The sequence below is a fragment of the Dendrobates tinctorius genome, unplaced genomic scaffold (genome assembly GCF_039654945.1).
Source record: "Dendrobates tinctorius isolate UK_male_01 unplaced genomic scaffold, ASM3965494v1 ptg000083l, whole genome shotgun sequence".
In the NCBI taxonomy this organism is placed as follows: domain Eukaryota; kingdom Metazoa; phylum Chordata; class Amphibia; order Anura; family Dendrobatidae; genus Dendrobates; species Dendrobates tinctorius.
In genome coordinates, this window is record NW_027361751.1 from 16,853,642 (window position 1) to 16,876,933 (window position 23,292).

The 23,292-nt window shown below is 45.6% G+C and overlaps 1 protein-coding gene across 1 annotated transcript in view; it reads left to right on the plus strand.

The window, feature by feature from the left end:
• The first annotated feature begins 15,756 nt into the window (after positions 1-15,756).
• Positions 15,757-23,292, plus strand: part of JMY (junction mediating and regulatory protein, p53 cofactor) — an 85,862-nt gene continuing 78,326 nt past the window's right edge. The window contains exon 1 of the mRNA XM_073584159.1: positions 15,757-16,803. Within this exon, the coding sequence (XP_073440260.1) occupies positions 16,168-16,803 (636 nt within the window). The 5' untranslated portion in view covers positions 15,757-16,167. The remainder of the gene's footprint in view (positions 16,804-23,292) is intronic.

Sequence of the window (23,292 nt, forward strand, 5' to 3'; positions counted from 1 at the left end):
ACAACCAGACCCAGAGAACTGATCTGAGCAGGGCGTCTGGATCACCGAGATTGCTGTGCAGGTCCCTGAGAGGTCGGAGGGGAATGGGAGACCGCTGGCTGCGTGGCTCTGGATTCATGCTGTGCAGCTGCAGGAAACTGACGCTTAACATTACCGCCCCCCCTGAGCCTCTCTCTACGCTCAAAGGCTGCGATCAGGAGCGGAGCGTGGATGTTCTCCACTGGCTCCCAGGTCTGGGCCTCTGGACCATGACCCTTCCAGTCCACCAAATAAAATTTTTTGCCACGCACAATCCTGCGTCCCACAATGGCGTTAACCTCCAACTCATCCGAAGACAAGTCTGATGAGCCGGCAGATGACTCGGAGAACCGGGCCATGTGAACAGGTTTGAGAAGAGACACGTGGAAGACGTCAGAGATGGCCAAATGTGGTGGAAGAGCCAGGTGGTAGACCACGGAGCTGATTCGCTCGAGAACCTTAAAAGGTCCGATATATCGCGGTGCGAACTTGGTAGACTCGGCCCACAGCTTGATATTTCGAGCAGAGAGCCACACCAAGTCGCCGGGGGAAAAAGTTGGAGCGGGACGCCGATGTGTGTCGGCGGACGCCCTCATTCTTTCTTTAGAGGCTCGAATAGCATCCTGGGTGCGATCCCAAATGTCGTGAGCCTCCACTGCCCAGTCTGCCACCCTGAAATCAGTGGAAGACACTGGCATTGGGACAGGGACACGTGGATGCTGGCCGTAATTAAGAAGGAACGGCGTCTGACCAGTGGAATCAGCCACTGCATTATTCAGGGCAAATTCAGCCCATGGTAGCAAGGATGCCCAGTCATCCTGCCTGGCAAAGACAAAATGCCACAGGTACTTGACCAAGGTTTGGTTGGCTCTCTCAACCAACCCGTTCGTCTCGGGGTGATAAGCAGAGGACAGGTTTAGCTCAATGCTGAGTAGGCTGCAGAGCTCCCTCCAAAACTGGGACGCGAATTGGGGACCTCGGTCACTGACAATTTTGTCCAGCATACCATGCAAATGGAATACATGTTTTATGTACAGTGTGGCAAGACCACGAGCGGAAAGCAACCGCGCGAGTGGCACCAGATGCACCATTTCAGAAAAATGGTTGTTGACTACCCAGATGACCGTACTGCCACCAGACTTGGGCAGGCCTACCACAAAATCCATGTCAACCATCTCCCAAGGTCTGTCTGCCACCGGCAGAGGATACAATAACCCAGCCGGACTCTGTCTAGAGGACCTGTTCCGTGCACACGAGACGCATGCCTGTATGTATTCTGTTGTGAGTTCATTTTCCCCTTCATTACTAAGGCCCGAGGAACTCCCACTTCTGGTAAAGAAAGGTAGTGAGCCTGATTATCAAACACCTGAGGCTGATGAAAATGACTGGCTGAGTGGAGTTACTGACTGGATATAAGGCTGACGACGCCCTTCTGCCCTGCGGGTGATTTCTCTGTGGGATCCTTGAAGACCAGTCTGAATTCCTGCTCCTCTAAAGCTAAGTTTGCTGCTCGGCCCTTTGCATTGGTGCTTTGACTTTGTTTTGCTTTGTTTTTCTGGATTTCTGCCATTCCCTGCTGGGGTGTGCTGAATTCCTTTAGCTCTGTCTTCTGAAAATACCTGAGTGCTGATTTAGTTTTTGAAGCCTAGCTGCTTCAGGGCCTTTTTCATATCAGCTTGTTGGCTTATGTCTTTGATAGGGTTTTGGCAGATTGCAGACAGCAGCCTTCCTGTCCTTTCCTATCTAGGTAGTTTTGGGCCCCGTCTTTGCTCAGTCTATCTTTCTGTCTGTGTTAGTGTTTTCATCTTGCTTCACCGTCATTATATGTTGGGGGCTGCCTATTGCTTTGGGGTCTGCTCTGGGGAAGTTTAGATTTCCCCTTTCTTTCTTTAGGCTTATTTAATTCTCCGGCTGTGATCGAGGGGTCTAGGGCATCGTATGAACCCCCCACGGCTACTGCTAGTTGTGTTGATAGGTTCAGGGGTCTGCAATCTGATAGTTGCCAACTTCTCTGGTTTTCTGGACTTAGCTTGTCTTTCTGCTTTTGCCTCCTACGGTGACTCATTCATAACAGAATCACCCGCCATACCGCAGATCCTAGGGTACTCAATAGCAGGAAAGAATTGTAAAAAAAAAAAAAAAGTGTGTATATTTTTTCCTCTATATCTCTCAATGGAGATAAAGCAATTGTCTGATCGTGTGGAGTGCGGGGATTTTCCGCCTACCTTGCTCATTCACATGCTGCTGAACCAAAGATTCCTACACCTGATGTATTTTTTTGGGATCGGTCTAAATTTTTGAATTTCAAAAATAATTGTAAATTTTTTTTGCCTTGAAGCCTAACTCGTCAGGGAGCTCCGCGCAGCAGGTTAAAATTGTCATCTCTTTGCTGCGTGGCGATTCCCAGGATTGGGCGTTTTCTTTGAAACCAGATGATCCTATTCTGACTAATGTGAACGCATTTTTTCAGGCCTTGGGGTTGTTGTATGACGAACCTAATGCCATTGATCAGGCTGAAAAGACCCTGCTGGCATTGAACCAGGGTCGTGATTCTGCAGAATTGTACTGTCAAAAATTCCGAAAGTGGGCAGTACTTACTACCTGGAATGATAATGCCTTGGCTGCTCTCTTTCGGAAGGGGTTGTCAGAAGCCGTAAAAGATACTATGGTGGGATTTCCTGTTCCCTCTGGTCTTGACGATTCTATGTCATTAGCCATTCAGGTTGATCGGGGTTTGCGCGAACGTAAAGCTGCACGAGAGGTGTTGCCACCTGTTGAACAAATGTCTGAACCTATGCAATGTGATAGAGTTTTTTCCAGAGAGCAGCGTCAGGAGTTCAGAAAGCGTAATAAGTTGTGTTTTTTCTGTGGAGATGCCTCGCATATTATTTCTGTCTGTCCTAAACGAGAGAAACGCTTTGCACACACGTTTTCTGTTGGGGGTGTTCAACCTAAGTTTCTTCTGGCTATTACTCTGATCTGCTCCCTGTCCACATTTTCCGCCAAGGCTTTTGTGGATTCGGGAGCAGCCCTAAACCTAATGGACTTGGATTTTGCTAAACGTTGTGGATTTCTGATGACACCTCTGCAGACGCCTATCCTTTGAGGGGGATTGATGCTACTCCTTTGGCTAAAAATAAACCTCAGTTTTGGACCCAGGTGGTAATGTGGGTCGCCCCAGACCATCAAGAAAATTGCAGATTTTTGGTGTTGCATAATCTGCATGATACTATTGTTCTGGGGTTTCCCTGGTTACAAATTCATAATCCAGTGTTGGATTGGAAATCTGTGTCTGTGGTGAGTTGGGGTTGTCGGTGTGCTTTTAGTGAGGCTCCGGTGTTTTCCACCTCTCCTCAGTCGCATGATGTTCCTGATTATTTGGCGGACTTTTATGATGTATTTAGTGAGAATGAGTCTGCGTCTCTGCCTCCTCATAGGAGTTATGACTGTGCAATTGAACTGAGCCCGGGGTGTAAATTTCCCAAGGGTCGGCTCTTCAATTTATCTGTACCCGAGCACGAGGCTATGCGATCCTATATTAAGGAGGCGTTGGAGAAGGGTCATATTAGACCATCCTCGTCACCCTTAGGTGCCGTTTTTTTTTTGTAGCCAAAAAGGATGGATCATTAAGACCTTGTATTGATTATCGTGCCCTCAACAAAATTACTGTTAAATATCAGTATCCGTTACCCCTGATTTTCTGATCTATTCTCCAGAGTTAAAGGTGCTTGTTGGTTTACCAAGCTTGACCTCAAGGGGGCGTATAATCTTATTCGCATTAAGCATGGGGATGAATGGAAGACGGCGTTTAATACTCCGGAGGGACATTTTGAGTACCTGGTGATGCCTTTTGGGCTCACTAATGCCCCTTCTGTCTTCCAGTGCTTCATGAACGATATTTTCCGAGATTTTGTCGATAAATTTTTGATTATCTATCTGGATGATATTTTGATCTTCTCCAAGGATTGGGATTCTCATGTGGAACATATTCGGACTGTGTTCCGGATCTTGAGGGAGAATTCCCTGTATGTCAAAGGATCTAAATGCCTTTTTGGAGTACAGAAGATTTCTTTCTTGGGATTTATTTTGTCCCCGTCAACTATTGAAATGGACCCGGCCAAGGTACAGGACATTTACGATTGGGTTCAGCCCACTTCTTTGAAGGCCCTCCAGAAGTTTTTGGGTTTTGCTAATTTTTATCGGAAATTTATAGCAAAATTTTCTAGTATTGCCAAGCCATTGACTGATTTGACTAAGAAGGGTGCTGATGTGTTAAATTGGTCTCCGGAGACTGTTTCTTCCTTTCAGGAGCTGAAGCGAAGATTCACCTCCGCCCCGGTTTTGCGGCAACCTGATGTCTCACTTCCATTCCAGGTAGAGGTGGATGCTTCTGAGATTGGTGCAGGAGCTGTTTTGTCCCAAAAGGATCCTGTAACATTTAAAATGAATCCCTGTGCTTTCTTTTCCCGAAAGTTCTCTCCATCTGAACGTAACTATGATGTGGGGAATAGGGAACTGTTGGCCATGAAATGGGCATTTGAGGAGTGGAGACATTGGTTGGAGGGAGCTAAGCATCAAGTCGTGGTCCTCACTGACCACAAGAATTTGATTTACCTAGAGTCGGCTAAGCGCTTGAACCCTAGACAGGCTAGGTGGGCCTTGTTTTTTACACGTTTTGATTTTGTGGTTTCTTTTCTTCCTGGAACGAAGAATGTCAAGGCAGACGCCCTCTCTAGGAGCTTCTTTGCTGATTCTCCTGTGGTGACCAAGCCTGCTACCATCTTAGGCGAAGGGGTAGTTCTTTCTGCCATCTCGCCCGATTTGAGACGTGCTCTGGAAGAGTTCCAGGAGGACAAACCTGAGCATTGTCCCAGTGGAAAGTTGTATGTTCCTGACCAGTGGAAGAAGAGAGTGATGTCTGAAGTTCATTGCTCTGCTTTGGCTGGTCATCCAGGTATTTTTGGTACTAGAGATCTGGTGAGTAGGTTTTTTTTGGTGGCCCTCCTTGTCTCGTGATGTCAGGAATTTTGTGCAGTCCTGTGGGACGTGCTCCCGGTCTAAATCGTGTTCTCGCTCTAGTGGGTTGTTGATGCCTTTGCCTGTCCCCAAGAGGCCATGGACCCATATTTCAATGGATTTCATCTCTGATATGCCTGTCTCTCAAAGGATGACTGTTATTTGGGTGATTTGTGATAGGTTCTCTAAGATGGTTCATCTTGTACCACTCCCTAAGTTGCCGTCTTCCTCTGAGTTGGTGCCCCTGTTTTTACAACAGGTGGTTCGTTTTCACGGGATTCCTGAGAACATTGTATCTGACAGAGGAGTCCAGTTTGTGTCTAGATTTTGGAGAACTTTCTGTTCCAGGCTGGGAATTCAGTTGTCCTTCTCCTCTGCTTTTCACCCTCAGACCAATGGGCAGACAGAGAGAACAAACCAGACCTTGGAGTCATATTTGAGATGTTTTATTTCTGCTGATCAGGATGATTGGGTTTCATTTTTGCCCTTGGCCGAATTTGCTTTAAATAATAGAGCTAGTTCTGCCACTTTGATGTCACCTTTTTTTTGTAACTTTGGGTTTCATCCTCGATTTTCTTCAGGGCAGGTGGAGCCCTCTGCCTGCCCAGGTGTTGACACTGTGGTGGAGAGAATGCACCAGATCTGGGACCAAGTGGTGGATAAGTTATCTCTCTCCCAGGAAAAGGCCCAGCGGTTTTCCAACCGACATAGGACCATTGGTCGCCAGTTTAAGGTTGGTGATATGGTGTGGTTATCATCAAAAAATATTGCTATGAAGGTGGCTTCTCCTAAGTTTAAGCCTAGATTTATTGGACCTTACAAGATTGTGGAGATTATTAATCCGGTCTCTTTTCGTTTGGCTCTTCCTGTCACATTTAAAATCCATAATGTGTTCCATAAATCTTTGTTGAAGAGGTTTGTTGAACCTGTTGTTCCGGGGGTGGCACCTCCAGACCCTGTATTGGTTGAAGGTAACATGGAATATGAGGTAGAGAAAGTACTGGATTCCCGTCTGGCTAGACGGAGACTCCAGTATTTGGTTAAGTGGAAGGGTTATGGTCAGGAGGATAATTCCTGGGTCTCTGCCTCTGATATTCATGCCAAAAGATTGGTGCGTGCCTTTCATCGGGCTCACCCTGATCGCCCTGGTGGCGTAGTTGAGGGTTCGGTGACCCCTCCTCATTTCATTTTCCCCTTCATTACTGAGGCCCGAGGAACTCCCTCTTCTGGTAAAGAAAGGTAGTGAGCCTGATTATCAAACACCTGAGGCTGATGATGATGACTGGCTGAGTGGAGTTACTGACTGGATATAAGGCTGCCGACACCCTTCTGCCCTGCGGGTGATTTCTCTGTGGGATCCTTGGAGACCAGTCTGAATTCCTGCTCCTCTAAAGCTAAGTTTGCTGCTCGACCCTTTGCATTTGTGCTTTGACTTTGTTTTGCTTTGTTTTTCTGGATTTCTGCCATTCCCTGCTGGGGTGTGCTGAATTCCTTTAGCTCTGTCTTCTGAAAATACCTGAGTGCTGATTTAGTTTTTGAAGCCTAGCTGCTTCAGGGCCTTTTTCATAATAAATAATAATAAGTGTGTTCGCCGCCCAGGGTCCACCGTGCAGTAGGTGTTACACCGCTGCTAGAAAATGGCAGACACACAATATGGCGGTATATCGCACACGGGTTGAACGTCACCCGGTGTGCATTGAGCGTGCTCTGTTATCACCACAGAGACGCTTAGAACTTAAATGTAAATGCTGAGCCTGTTTACCTTACAGGTCTCAGCGGTGTGCACACACGGTATACTGTCACAGGACTAGGCCCAAGACTCAGGGTCAGTGTCCATCTAGACCTACCGTGCGTGCGGCGTCGCTACCGCGAACGCCAACAAGTGCTGCTGACTGCAGCACGGCGACCGACCCAGCTGCCACATGACAATGCCCAAGAGGAGGCGCACTGTCGGACGCTAGTGCTGTAAGATGTGAACTGTGGCCTGTAGCGCTCCACTGACTGGCGCTGACTCTATGACTAAGTCCCTATCCACACACGTAATATCAGAGGGAGGGGATCTTAATGAGTCATTCGCAGGCACATGCATTCATCATCATTCACACAGATAGCAATAAGAGTCTATACTAGCGCATGGACGAGCGGCCATGCGGGCCTTTTATAGCCATGCGCTTCCGGGACCTTCCAGATCTCTGAGATGGACCAATCAGATCAGGAGAAGGACCTGAGCACGTGACTCCCGATCTCCACTGGGAGATCGTCTCGTGAGCATGCCCAGTAACGTGGCGAGAGGACTTAGCCTCTGGAGTGGCTTGCTGCAGAGCAGGCTGCGCTACTATTGCTGGTCCAGAGGTGGCAGCAACAACCAGACCCAGAGAACTGGTCTGAGTAGGGTGTCTGGATCGCTGCCAAGATTGCTGTGCAGGTCCCTGAGAGGTCGGAGGGGAATGGGAGACCGCTGTCTATGTTGCTCTGGATTCCTGCTGTGCAGCTGCAGGAAACTGATGCCTAACAGTATGGAGCATTATATGGGGCTCATTATTCTGTATGGAGCATTATATGGGGTATATTCTGTATAGAGCATTATATGGTGCCCATAATACTGTATGGGGCCCATTATTCTATATGGAGCATTTTATGGGGTACATTCTGTAAGGAGCATTATATGGAGCCCATTGTTCTGTATGGAGCATTATATGGGGTCCATTATTCTGTATGGAGCATTATGGAGAAAAGCAATGGAGCACGAACTGGAAAGTAAAAGGTAAATATATTATTAAAATGTTCTAGTGTTCTGCTCATTTAAAAGGGTTGTCACAGGTAAGGACAAGAAAAATGCTTAAAGGGAACTTATCAGCATTATTTAGCAATGTAAAGGCAAAGCCATAATGGTGCTGTTATACTGATTACTTCAATAGTTTTAGTGAAGAAATCCGCTTTGTGGTTGTTGTTTAACTCAGCATTTGATGTTTTTGTGTAATTAGCTTTAGGTGCAGAGGGGTCGGACTGTGGGTATTTTCTTTGGCTCCTGTCCCAGCCCCTCTGCCTGCTTCAGGAGAAACAAGGCTGAAGAAGTTTGAGAACATAGAAATGCATTGAGAATAAACTGCACTGCTACCTCCACCCTACATATCGGGAATTATTTGTGGACACAGCGCCAGCAGCGCAGGTTGCCCACATCACCGATTACTTAATACCACGTGTGAGCTCCCAACCTGTGGAGCTGCAGCAGATGGAGAACCTCTATTCTTTAACCCTGCCAGTGCTGGGTCTCACCCTAGGCGAGCAGTGTGGTTTTATTTTAGATATTCTTACTTGCGCTTGCATTGTCCTCACAGCCATAGTCAATATTTTGTAAAAATTTGTCACAAAAGCATCAACAAATGCAACATGACAAAAGCAAAAATAGAAGTGATTTCCAAAAAACACAAATGATGAATTGGGCCATAAATGTAAAGCTCAAACACAGTGTGAACAAAGCTCCAGAAAGTGTTCTGTTCACACGAAAGAGAAAGAAGCCGAGGCGAGATCCTAAAATAAACTTGTCAGTATCTTCCAAGATAATGTAATGACGGATGCCTCTTATACTGATCATCATAATGTTATTGGGCGCGGTGACCTTAATTTATTACTTCTTGGGACGGACATGTGTAATCCGAAGATTAACAGAAGCAAATCTGTCATTTCACTGATACCTGCCATGGTAATTCTAATTAAAACAATTAGCATGCTTCCTATTACATTAGGTAATGATTTTAATTATCTAAATGTAATTATTTAAATTTTAATGAGTGAAAGTAATGAGAAAAAATCAGCAGTCAGCATCGCCAATAATCGCTCTGTGCAAGGTTTTCCTTTATACTAGCTCAATGAACAAAACGGCAATTGTTATCGCCTGCATGGAAGAATGACTGCGGCACGTAGAAGCTGCTCCTTCTGATACACGGGTTATACCACTCCAACACATGAGCTGAGATAGTTGTCAGCTGAAAGCTAAATTCCTCTACCGCAGAAACATGCATGATTGCATTGCCAGAGCGTGCATGTTTATTTAAAGAGGACCTGTTACTTCTCATGAAATGTCTGTGTTAGGGCAGTTTCACACGTCAGGTACGTGTAGTGACAGTTTTCTCACGTACCAGAGACACTGACACACGTAGACACATTCTAATGAATGTGTCTATGCAGATGTCAGCGTGTTTTCACGGACCGTGTGTCCGTGTGCAAAACACGCTGACATGTCCGTTTTTGTGCAACAGCACGGATCACACGGACCCATACAAGTCAATGGGTCCGTGTAAACACGTACCGCACACGGATGCTGTCCGTGTGCGATCCGTGTGCGTTTTTAAAAGTCAAAGGGTTAACATTGAAACTAATTTTTCAAATACACAGACATGGACAGCACACGGAGAGCACACGGATGGTACACACGGACATACGGATAGCACACGGATGACCTCCGTATGCACACGGACACGGATAGCTCCGGTACCGGTTTTTCCGGTACTGGAATTATCTGGACGTGTGAAACTGCCCTAAGGGAATACTTGTGGTCTTCATACTTCTTGGAACTCTGCATTGAGCTGCCCCTGTATATTATTCCTAGTTTTTAATTATGTTGTCCAGTATTAATAGGATAGTGAATCATTACTGATTGCTGGGGGACTAACTGCTGGGACTCCTAGCAATGCTGGGATCAGGGCTCTGCAGCTAAACGCTCTGATCTGAGTGCCGGCGGCAGTGTCGGGTATTGACGTGCGAGACTCGTCCGAGTTTCTCGCATGTGAATATGAGCCCTTAGGCTCGGGTCTCCGCACTCTATTTTCTCTCGTCAGAGTATGATCACAGTGCAATCCGACTTTCTTGGATGAGGAGAAAAAAATGTCTCCATTCTGTCAGTCCGTGAAAAATGCACCACACTCCGATGTCATACGAGTGCAGTCTGATATTTTTCCATGGACTAATTAACTTGCATGGTCGAGTACAGTTCAAATATCAGATGTAAATTGGGCATGCTGAGATTTTTTTTCCTTAGGGTTCCTACCCGCCACTGGGAAAAAAAAGTTTCGATTTCGATCCAGAAAAGTCTGACGAGTGTCATGCATGCCATATGAGTACAATTCTATTTCAACATCCAGCATCCAATTTACATCCGATTTACATGTGAATGCAATCCGATTGCAATTGCGATTTTTAAAATGAGCTTTTACATGGAGCATTTCTCTGTGATTTACACATAGTTTTCCAAGGACACATCCTAGTACATTGTGATGGTTAAGTGTTGCCTTTATTTTTTTGAGCAGTATTTTATATATATATATATATATATATATATATATATATATATATATATATATATATTATGAGAAATGCAAAAAGACAGATATAAATATGTGAGTGGGATATCTGATCAGTGCTTTGTGTGTGTAGTTTACTGTATATGGGTTTTTTAATGAATAAATTTCTTTTGGGAAAAAAAAATGAGTGGGAACCCCATGTACTTTGAAAAGCCAGCAATTCTTCTGCCGTGTACAGTAAAATCTCAGCGTGACCTCACAGAATAGAATAGATAGAATAGATATACACACATAGACTAGATAGATAAGATGTCCGTGACACACATATATAATTAGTACAGTGCTTATGTAGTTTACTGTACATGTATTTTTTTACATACTAAATAATTTTCTGAAAAACATGATGTGGGATCCTCCATGTTATTAACCAGCCAAGGGAAAGTCTACAGCTGGGGGCCGATGTTTATAGCCTGGGAAGGGTGTAATACCCATGGAGCTTCCCAGCTTATTAATATCAGCTCATAGCTGTACAATTAGCCTTTACTGGCTATTAAAATGCAGAACTTCCCCCAAAAATGATGCAAGGTCCCCCTATATTTAATAACCAGCAAAGGCTAGGCAGACAGCTGCGGGCTGATATTAACTCATGAACGTCCATTGATGGACACAGTGTGTCATGGTAGAGTGTAATTTCCCGCACCATGACAGACTGTGTCCATCATGCATTTAAACTACCACTGTGTGTAAACTTCTAATTTTACATTCAAAACCTCAAATGATGCTCCTTCCCTTCCGAGCCCTGCCATGCGCCTAAAGAGTGGTCTTCCTCCACAGATGATGTATCGGTGTACTCAGGAGAAATTGCAAAACAAATATTGTGGTTAGTTTTCTCCTGATACCCTTGACAAAATTAAAAAAATTGTGTCTGAACTAAAATTTTTGTGGAAAAAAAGTAAAATGTTCATTTTTTCCATCTACATTGCTTCAATTCTTGTGAAGCACCTGAAGTGTTAGGCCGGGGTCACACTAACCGACGCAAAATACGGTCAGTATTTTACATGCGTAATACGGATGAATGGCCCCTAAACAGTGCTCCGTATGTCATCCGTAACCAAGGTGTGGTCGCGTATTTTGCGCATGTAAGCATCCGTATGCCATCCGTATGCTGAGATTTTCTCGCAGGCTTGCAAAATGGACATGTAATGGAGCCCTATGACAGGGTTTATAACAGAAACCAAAGAATAGATATAGACACATAGAATGCATATATATATATAGATATGTATTCTATGTGTATATATCTATTCTTTCGTTTCTTTATTAAAACTGTCAGTGTGAGTTTACTGTATAGCGCACTGAATTGCCGGCTTTGCTAAAAGACACCGGGTGCGTATTTCTCGCAAGTCACATGTGTGGTCCGTGTGCGATTGGCACGGAGCGTAGAATACGGATGAGAAATATACGGCTGGTGCGAGGGACCCCATACAGAATCATTGGTCCGTGTCTAATGCGTGCTTTTAGCGCCTCTCACTCGGCCGTATTCCTCGCCAGTGTGACCCCGGCCTCAATAAACTTTTTGAATGTAGTTTTGAGCACCTTGAGAGGTGCAGTTTTAATAATGGTGTCACTTTCTGTCATATTGACTCCCCAAAGTCACTTCAAATGTGAGGTGGACCCTAAAAAAATGATTTTGTAAATTTTGTTGAAAAAATTAGAAATTGCTGGTCAACTTTTAACTCTTATAACTTCCTAAAAAAAAAATATGTTTCAAAAATTGTGTTGATGTAAAGTAGACATGTGGGAAATGTTATTTATTAACTATTTTTTTGTGTGACATAACGCTCTGATTTTGTGGCATAAAAATTAGAAGTTTGAAAATTGTGACATTTTCAAAATTTTTGCCAAATTTACATTTTTTTCCCAAAAAACACAAGAAATTTTGGAGAAATTGTACTACTATCATAAAGTACAATATGTCACGAGAAAACTGTCCCAGAATCAGTGTGATACGTTGAAGCGTTCCAGAGTTATAACCTCATAAAGTGACAGCGATCAGATTTCAAAATTAAAGCCTGGTCATTAACCTACAAAGCGGCTTGGTCCTTAAGTGGTTAATAATAGCCTTGGAAGGGGCCATGGTTATTGGCTCTCTTCCAGACTAAAAACATCAGCTGCCAGCCGCCCCAGAAATGGCGCATCCATAAGATGAGTCAAATCTGTCACTTAACCTCGTTCTTCCCAATTGCAGTGGCAAGTGGGGTGATAGTTGGGGGGGGGGGTTGATGTCACCTTTGTATTATCAGGTGACATCAAGCCCAGAGGTTAGTAAAGGAGAGGCGTCTATAATGAAAAATTGGACATGTGAACGGCCCCATAGAATATAATTGGTTCAAGCGTGATCCAATGTTTTGTCAGATTGCACTCAGCAAAAATAGTCTGACTAATCGGAAAAGAGTACAGCCCCATAGAATATCATAGGAAAACCAGAGATAACACTCATCCAAGAAAATCAGTCGTGTGCGCAAGCTCTTAAAGGGAATCTGTCACCTATTTTTTTGCATATAAGCTGCGGCCACCGCCATCAGGGGCTTATCTACAGCATTCTGTAATGCTGTAGATAAGCTCCCGATGTAACCTGAAAGAGAAGAAAAACAAGTTATATTATACTCACCCAGGGGCGGTCCTGGTCTGGTCCGATGGGTGTCACGGTCTGGTCCGGCGCCTCCCATCTTCATGCTATGCCATCTTCTTCTTTCCTTCCCGTCGCGGTCCGGCAGAGTACTGCAGTGCGCAGATGCTGGACCTCTCTGACCTTTCCCGGTGCCTGCGCACTGCAGTAATCTGCTCTGCCCACGACAGGGCAGAGCAGTGTGCCTGTGCCGGAGCCGCGATGGGAAGCAAAGAAGAGGACGTCATCACTAGAAGATGGGAGGCGCCGGACCAGACCGCGGCACCCTTCGGACCCGGACCAGACCAGGACCGTCCCTGGATGAGTAAAATATAACTCATTTTTCTTATCTTTCAGGTTACATCGGGGGCTTATCTACAGCATTACAGAATGCTGTAGATAAGCCCCTGATGGCGGTGGCCGCAGCTTATATGCAAAAAAATGAATGACAGATTCCCTTTAATGAATGAGGCAGAGATGCACAGGTTTTTTTGATCGCAGAGACCACCAGTGATCAGTAAGTTATCCACTATCGACTACTTAAAAACTTGGTAAAACCCCTTGAAGACTGCTCTTGGCGAATGATTGATGTGGATGCTGTCTACAGTCATCCACAGGATCCAGAAAACCTGGAGTTTGTATAGAAGTGTTTGGCCTTCTGTGGGATCCCATGACCTGGAAGAGAGCGAAGTGATCAGGATACTAAAGTCTTGGGGTACACCCGGTCTTCACACAATGCTCAGAAAGAATGTGAAAGCTTCAGTCCAACAGCCGCTACATGACATCCCAGTTAGGCTATGTGCACACATTGCGGATTTGCCTGGTGAAACTTCTGCGCGGATTCTTCATCTCTTGGCAGAAAACGCAGTGGAAATTCCGCACTTTTTTGTTTGGATTTGATGCGGATTTGTTAGCTCATTAAAGATGTACTACTTGTAAAAAAAAATCCTTGTTCAAGTCCTACCTCCATTGTTGATGTGTTTCAATCAATGCTGCCTCTATTTTTGATTCTAAGCCCACACACTCTTCCTTCTTCTGGATCAGATAGTTTATACATGCCTATGAATTGGTACTTCCAAAATCAACACAAAAACCGAAAAGAGAACCACAAAGAAGTTTTTGCCAAAAATTATTCAAATATTTTATTTATATTCATATGGAGCATTAGTGCAACAATGGTATAAGCAGGGACAGCAATACAATTAAAAAGCCACATAGAAATTCAGGATATAATGTAAACATGGTATATATTGCACAAGGAATAAATTACAGATGGGCAAAAGAAGTATTTCAGATACTATAATAAACCAAATACCAATCAAATATATGGAGCAATATAGCACCTCCCCTGGATAAAGCTCAGTGCGAAACGCGCATCGGGGTGCCTGCCGCCTTCAGGTATATTTATTTAACCCTTTATTAGCACAAGTATGGACCACTATAATTGGGCAGCTAATGCATTTTCTTAGCACTTTATGCCTTTTTTGCATCAGTCACTTTCTTTGCACATGCACTTTACTTGAGTGATAGCTGATATGCTGCAAAGCGCTATATTGCTCCATATATTTGATTGGAGGACGGAATTTTCCCAAGCGTGCGCACACAATTCTGGATTCCCATAGATTAACCTTACATGAGCAAACGTGCCGATTTGGTGCAATTCCGCACAGAATAAAAACGCTGAGGGATTGCCTCACAGCGGCGACACATGCAACTGCAGGGACTCGAGCACCCGAGCATGCTCAGATAACACCTTATCCCAGCACGTGCGCTCATCACTAAATATTATGTAAGAACTCCTTGCTAGTTATGGGTTCAGACTTCCCAGCAGGGCTGTGGAGTCGGTAAGCCAAACCTGCGACTCCGACTCCTCAATTTCCCTTACACCGACTCCAACTCCACGACTCCGACTCCCACACATATTGCTTATATTTAAGTGAAAAATTTATTGTAGTACAATGTGAACCTCAGACATTTAATCATTTTTATGATCCAATAATCAAGATATTTAGATAGAACAGAATATATATTGGTGTACTACCCGGTTTTCATTCTTTTTGGTACAGATACGATATGGATAGACAGATATGGATAAATGGATAGATAGAGCAGATTTCTAATCTGCTTTTGCTATTGAAAACATTATCTATGAGCTCAAAAACCTTTCAGGTGATGCAGTTTTTTAAAAATCTGATCTGCTTTTGCAGCTGAAAAATGTATCCTCAAAAAATACAGGAAAAACGCTGTGTGTGAATGTAGCCTTAGATCAGGAATATAACAGCCATTTATAGGACATTTCATAACTTTCCCAAACTCCTATAAAAAAATATTCAGCACATCCTGCATTGAATTACTGTACCCAATTTATTATATATTTTAGGAGTCGGAGTCGGTCCATTTTATACCGACTCCAACTCCGACTCCACCAAAATGAGCACTGACTCCGACTCCACAGCCCTGCTTCCCAGCATCTTTCCAAAAGGAAAGACCTGACCATTGTACAGGTGGCCTCCGCCATAAGCCAAAACCAGTGACCGGTGTTTCTCATAGCTGTGGATACCAGTGATCAGCACAGGGATAAAGCAGAGGCCATGGAAGAAGCTATGATGACTCCACTAAATAACTGTGCTGATAAGAGTGCAATAGCCTCCTGCACAAGTAGCCACTGCTCCGCGCAGGCGCAGCAGTAAGGGGGAGGCGCTCCTTTAGTCACGTGACCAGCAGGCGGCCCTTTGTGAGCATGCGCAGCAGGACACGGGACACGTGCGCATGTTTACGTTCCTTCTTCGCAGGTCGTGACGTCAGCACCGGCCTGACAGCTTTGTTGTCTCCATAGTCCTGAGAAGGGGAGGTCGCTGAGGGAAGAGAGGAGGAGGAGGCAGCCAACAACGAGCGGTCCGGTCTGGGGGAGACAACGTGATGCGGGTGATAGGCGAGGAGGTCATGCCGGAGACCAGACTGGCGACGGCGGAAGAAGAAAGGGCCCGTTGCCCGGTGACTGTGAACAAGGCGCCTAGTCACATGACCGGCGGCCGCTGATAATAACAACAATAGGGGCACAAGTGTAGCGAGATCCGGCTGCAGACACTCGCTCGCAGGGATCCATCCGCCGCAGCAGCAGCGCCGCGCACGGATACAGTCGGTTGGCGGCGGCGAGGGCCGGAGATGTCGTCGTTCGCTCTGGAGGACACGCTGGAGGCGGACTGGGTGGCCGTGCGGCCCAATGTGTTCGAGGAGAAGGAGCGGCATAAGTTCGTGTTCATCGTGGCCTGGAATGAAGTAGAGGGCAGGTTCGCCATCACCTGTCACAACCGGACCGCGCAGCGGCAGCGGAGCGCGGACAAAGGCGGCAGCCGCAGCCCCTGCAGGAGGGACGAGCCGGAGGGCAGCCCGGGCAGAAGGGACACGACCCCGGGAGGAAGCCCGGCCCGGGAGCCGGAGGACGAGGACTGCAGCTGGGCCGGACTCTTCTCCTTCCAGGACCTGCGGGCCGTGCACCAGCAGCTGTGCTCCGTCAGCGCCGAGCTGGAGCCCTGCCTGCCCGCCTTCCCCGAGGAGCCGTCCGGCATGTGGTCCGTGCTGTTCGGGCCCCCCGAGCTGAGCGACGAGCTGGTGGAGGAGCTGTGCGGCCGCCTGCAGCTCTACCTGGGCCACGGCCTGGACACCTGCGGCTGGAAGATCCTGTCCCAGGTGCTGTTCACGGAGAGTGACGACCCCGAGGAGTACTACGAGAGCCTGAGCGAGCTGCGGCACAAGGGCTACGAGGAGGCGCTGCACCGGGCCCGGCGGAGGCTGCACGAGGTATACGGTCACCATGGAAACCGGGCGAGGAGGGAGGGCTACAGGGGGAGCAGGTAAAGGGGCTGCCAGGGGGCGAGGAGGGCAGATCTGCTACAAGGGGGAGACAGGATAAGGGGCTGCCAGGGGGGGTGAGGAGGGCAGATCTGCTATAGGGGGGAGATAGGATAAGGGGCTGCCAGGGGGGTGAGGAGGGCAGATCTGCTATAGGGGGGAGACAGGATAAGGGGCTGCCAGGGGGGTGAGGAGGGCAGATCTGCTGCTATAGGGGGGAGACAGGATAAGGGGCTGCCAGGGGGGTGAGGAGGGCAGATCTGCTGCTATAGGGGGGAGACAGGATAAGGGGCTGCCAGGGGGGTGAGGAGGGCAGATCTGCTGCTACAGGGGGGAGACAGGATAAGGGGCTGCCAGGGGGGTGAGGAGGGCAGATCTGCTGCTACAGGGGGGAGACAGGATAAGGGGCTGCCAGGGGGGTGAGGAGGGCAGATCTGCTGCTACAGGGGGGAGACAGGATAAGGGGCTGCCAGGGGGGTGAGGAGGGCAGATCTGCTGCTACAGGGGGGAGACAGGATAAGGGGCTGCCAAGGGATGAGGAGGGCAGATCTGCTGCTACAGGGTGAGCAGGATAAGGAGCCACTGGGTAGCATGGGGGTGAGGAAGGCAGATCTGCTACAGGCAGGTGTGAGCAGGGTAAGTGGCTGGCAGGTAATAAAGGGGATGTTTATTCGGTTGAGGAGTTTGAGTGGCTGGCAGATAGTGAGGGGGACCTTTATCTAGCGAGGAGGCTAAAGAGATGTCCATTGTCAACACATAATTTTCATAGTTGTCTTAGGGGAAATATGTACAAAACATTGTGGGAATCTGTATGCACAGCAACCCCATGCTGCCTCAATGGCACCACTTCCTTACTCCTCCGGCTGTTCTGTATCCAGGTCTCCAGTTATGTGATGATGAGTCGGCCAAAATGAAACCTTCCCCAGAGAACTGGATTTGTTAAAAAAAAACAAACCGACTCATTATACCTACTGGCAGCCACTTGGATCCAACAGGCTGTTCCTTATGCCTGCTCCGTGGAGACCTCACCATTTTCCGGCAGCCACCTGGATCCCCAGCCATCAGGCTGTTCTGTATGCCTGCTCATTGCAGACCTCACCATTCCACCAGCTGCTGTGGCCTGTGATTGGCTGCAGCGTTCAGGTGGCTTTGAATAGCGCATTATCATAAAAACATCTGATGATGTGCTGCTAATATGTGCACAAAATCTACAAGTTTTTGGCCATCTAAATTAGGCTTAAAGTGATAGTGTCTTTAAAGAATAAAGAGGGCCATGATGATCGTATGTTCAGCAAAAACTTGGCATTCCAATGGATGCAAACTATTTACACTTTAAAGGGAATCTGTCACCCCATTTTTCGACTATCAGCTGCCGGCACCGACATCAGGGGCTTATCTACAGAATTCTGTAATGCTGTAATATAACTCGTAATATAAGTTGATAAGGAGGGTAGGTAGCCAATTCAGACTGTCCACCATACATAGTGAGATACCGCTAAAAAGACATATGGCAATATGATGTGGTGGACAGATGCCAAATAGAAGAAATAAGAAATTAAATAGAAGTATCCAGTGGAGGGAATTTATGAAACCCTAAGGAAAATGGCGAGATGGTACAAGGAGAGAATACATGTGAGGAAGGTAAGATAGTCTGCAGAATAAGGAGGATATAAAGGCGATACAAGGTGAGTACAAAATAGTAAGGAGCCAGACATAACACTCCGTGAGAGGCAGTGTACCGGTACCTGCACAGGGATTGTCTGAAGGAGTATTGGGGCGTTGCGAAACTCATCTCGCTGAGGTAGAAAGGCTGGTCCAGAAGCGGTGTCGTATATGGTGAAAGGGAGGAACTAGGACATGCGTCATATTAATGTGATGGAAGGATTTGGGTCCAGCGTAGAAATCTACACAAGCGAAGCGAGCCAAGGGAGGGTAGATCACAGAGAGGAAGAGACGAGAATAGTAACGTAATGACACCAAGAAGGAGACGAGAACTGCAGGGACATAGGAATAACAGAGGAAAGGGCAACATAAGTAAGATATATGGGGAAATGGGGCATAAGAAGAAGAAATAGAGGAAAAGAGAAATAAATGAAGAGGAGTAAACAACACTGAGAGTAAATAAATAAATGGTAGAGTGAAAGTGAAGAGAAAAGAGTTGGGAAAGAAAAAATAGAAAGAATAGAATAAGAAAAGAGGATATAAAAAAAGAAATGGAGAAGCAGACAATTGTGCCATGAAGTGTATGTAAAGTCACTACGCGATAACCACTATTGGATCTGAAAAGAGAAGATTATAAAGAATTAAATATGAAACATGGACAAAAGAGAAAAAGACAAACAAAATGATCTATTGAAAAGGGACAAACTAGAATACATAAAGCCTCAATAAATATTATGTGACACACTGACTTCGCAAGACACTTTTGGATGCACTGTGGCTAACAGCTAGAAAAAATGTAAGATGCAGCTACAATCGGTTGGTTTGGTGGACAAATCTGTAGTAAATGAGCGTCTTCTCCATGTTTACCGAGGGTGTGCAGGAAGTTAATGACCTATCCATTATGATGTATGGTAAACGTTACCTTGGGAATATGTGAATTAATGTTTAGAATAAATTGTGTAAGAGTTTGGCCAGTTTTGCACATAGTTTTAAAAAACATCATTTCAGTTTTTGATGCCAAAGCCATAAATGTATCGAAAAGTGGTTGTCATTCACCTTCCTGCTGGATAAACTTCGATTAAAAAAACCCACTGTGTGAAGTTAACTGAAAGCTTCCATTTGGTTATTACTCTTTGTGCGGTTTCTCTAGTCTGTTACGCCGTCCAAGTGTGTCCTGGGAGGGTCGGACTTGGCCTCCAGGAGCTTGAACAATGCGGGTGACATCGTGTGTAGTGTCCTATAATTCCAGTGTATCCTCCTCCACTGATACCATTGCTCAATGAATCCATTAGGAAGTAGGGAGATTTCCGACTAGTCGTCTGAACCTGTCACAATAACTCTTATTCCGCAGCTTAATATTCTTTGATCAGACACGGTTGCTAAAATCCAAGTAAAACTATAGATGTTTTGAGACCTCTGAGCGCCTGTGGAACCTTTGGCAGAAGTCCTCCAACCCCCCCTCTCATCATTGAAGGCTACACCACAGGCATTCTGTCCCACAGTCCCAAGAATAGATAGAACTATCCAAAGTTCATCCCAAGCTCTGTGTGAGGAGGCTTGTGTGCAGCTGCCGCAGGTGTGTGCCAGTTCATCCCTAGCAGCGGGTATGCTGTTTGGTGTGTGAGGGTTAATGCGGCACCCACAGAACAGAGCGGGCACTGTCACTAATTGCTGCACACTGCAATAAATGTACCACAATTGTTCTCCATTTGCATTTTCTGCTATCGAGTTGGCTTGTGTCTCAGATCATATGAATGGCACATTTATCATGCTCGGCATTAATGCGCTGATCTCACGCTTATTCCATGTTCTCCCTCTGCATTTCAGTCTGTTCATGCTGGTTGATCAGATTTCCTCAGAATGCGATAGTCACTCCGATCAGGAGATGTAGTTCACTACAATTTTACACTTTACCATCTTGTTTTTTAAGGGTACATTTAAATACGTCGCCCTGTGGTCGCTAATTGACTGCCGATCGGTACATATTGGTGACTGTTTAATAGTCGATATAAACCAGATCGGTCAGTAGTAGATCGCTTTGTGCTGCTGAGAACTGTGGCCGCCTATGTCCTGTTGACATCAGAGGATGTGCTGCCGAGAACATTGATGTTGTTTGTTCTTCAGGTGATCAGCAGGTCATTTCCATTGACGGGGAATGAGCGTTCCTAGGTAGGCTCGTTCAGTGATCGGTCACTGTAAATGCAGCTTTTACACAGTCCTGTTCTGAGAGCCAACAGGAAACATTTAGGGGTTATTTGGGAATATGCTTGGATGTTTAGGATAGAACATCAGTGTGTTTGTCAGTCCAACCCTTGCTCAGACTGAAGAAAAGGCACAGGCGCGTGTACACACCAGCTGTTGTGTCCTAAGGATAGGCCACCCATGTATACTCCTGGTCGTCTGCGGTGTTACTGATTGATGGAGAGGGCTGGAGTCCACCAGATTGCATGCAATGTAATATATCGCTTTGGGCTGTTATAAAAATTCTCTGTCGTCTTACACTGCCTGTCTAAGACCCTTTTACTTGTGGATTATGTTCAGGGTGTAAATCAGAGTGTGTGTACTTTTTATTTATTTTTACAAAATGTATTCACATGCTGAAAGCAATGCGCCATAGGAACATTACTTAGTAATTAGAAAAAAAAATAGAGCCGCCCTCTCTCCGATCACGTGTCTTCAGATTGGGTGCAAGCAGTCAAGTATCATGGTCCAAAGACATTAAAAATTCAATGGAAGGAAAAAAGCCACAGGACTTCAGCTTCATTCCGGGTGTATCATTCACCAGGCACCCCTGGGGTGAAGATGGAGAACTGAGGATTTTTCCTTTTGTTGAATTTATATATATACTCAGCCGCACTGATGGAGCAAGTTAAAGACCTAATGCTCCTCCATGGACCTCTATCGGCCATGTCTTTGAGGCTGATACTGATTTCCAGTTTTCACTTCTTTTAAATTTTATTTTGATTTTTCTTTATATATTTTTCCATTTTTAATTTTAGATTTTTTTTTTTTTCCCTTTTACATTATTTATATAACATATTTATTTGGATATAATTTTTCTTTATTATTTTCATTATTGTCGTATAATTTTTTCATGTTTTTCAACGCTTCCATTTACTTATCTCCATTTCTCAAAATGTTATACCTTACAAAGTATTCCAGTTCTTTCTCTATTCCTCCTCATCTATTTGTATTTGGTGCCCTGGTCTCTGCCCGCCTTTCAGTTCCATGGATTCTGGCTGGCTTCCTATCTTCTTTTCTAGAAGGGCCCACATTCATTCTAGTGAGATGATTTTGCGGCTCCATACCTGAGCTGCCACTATTTATCTTGTGCATTGCATGATTGCGATTGCACAGCCCTCATTGTCTGTTGCTTACATTATTTAGGTCGCCACCTGGCTCTTGATCAAGCGGCTCTTATACAGCAGTTTGGCTAAATGTGTTCTTGTCTCAGCTGTACATACACAAATGTTTTGGCCAAGCTTCTCATGTGTTGTTCATTAGCATGGTAATGATTCCAGTTATCATATCCTGATTGTGGCTATGTGCTGTAAGCTGTCTATATACAATAATTTGCCTACTGATTTCATAATAATAATCTTTATATAGCGCTAACATATTCCGCAGCGCTTTACAGTTTGCACACATTATCATCACTGTCCCCTGATGGGGCTCACAATCTAAATTCCCTATCAGTATGTTTTTGGAATGTGGGAGGAAACCCACGCAAACACGGGGAGAACATACAAACTCCTTGGAGATGTTGTCCTTGGTGGGGATTCAAACCCAGGACTCCAGGGCTGCAGTGCTACCCACTGAGCCACCGTGCTGCCGTGCGTGGTTTATTAGCATTTTGATGATTCCAGTCATTATATCCTGCTGCGTAATTGTTGCTATACTGGACATACTATGGGCATAATTTACACAGGCCTCTATAACCACATTATGGTTTATGCATTTAGAGGGGGGACATTTATGGGTTTTAAATATGTTTTAAAATATTTGTCTAAAGTTTTTCCACTTTTTATTTATAGTATTGGTGGTGTGAATATCTTCGAGCGGTTCTTTTTTCTCTTCTACAAACTCTTTGCGGATGTTGTCCTTGGTGGGATTTGAACCTAGGACCCCTGTTGCTGCAGTGCTAACCACTGAGCCACCATGCATGTGAGCTCGTCAGTGACCTCCTGCTGCTGTTGAGCTGTCAGGCTGGGTGGGTGGAGAAGGAATCACTTGGGGAGCTCTGTAGCTTGGCCACTTTTTAATATCAGGATTACATAGACATTGTGTAAGTCAGTTCAGCGGTCTCATGAGGCCTAAAACAGCTATTTAATATTGTATGTTGGTTGTAATGTAGGTAGGTATACTTTAAATCAGTTCAGGCAAGGCTGATATTTGGGTTAGGTTCGCTGGATTATTTGCACAGTTTAAAGACCCCTGCTGTCTGCACCAGGAAAGCGGTGGAAGCTAGAGGCTGGTCTTGTGCTAACATGTTAGGAGATCTGTGGCGCTCGCTGCTGGTGAGTTGTTAGAGCGTATTCAGCTGGTGCTGAACTACTACTTTCTGACAGCCCTTATATTTTTCTGCACCCCCAGTGGAGGAGCTCAGGGCATCTTGATTTTTAAAGCTTCCAGTCAATGTAATATTAGCGATACAAATTCACGTGCCCTGAGCGCCCCCTACTGGTGACTGCAAACAGCCAGTTTTATCACCTACTGTGTGAAAGGGAGCCTAGATTCTGGGGGAGACTCAGGAAAGTCTTTATGCCAGATATCTGT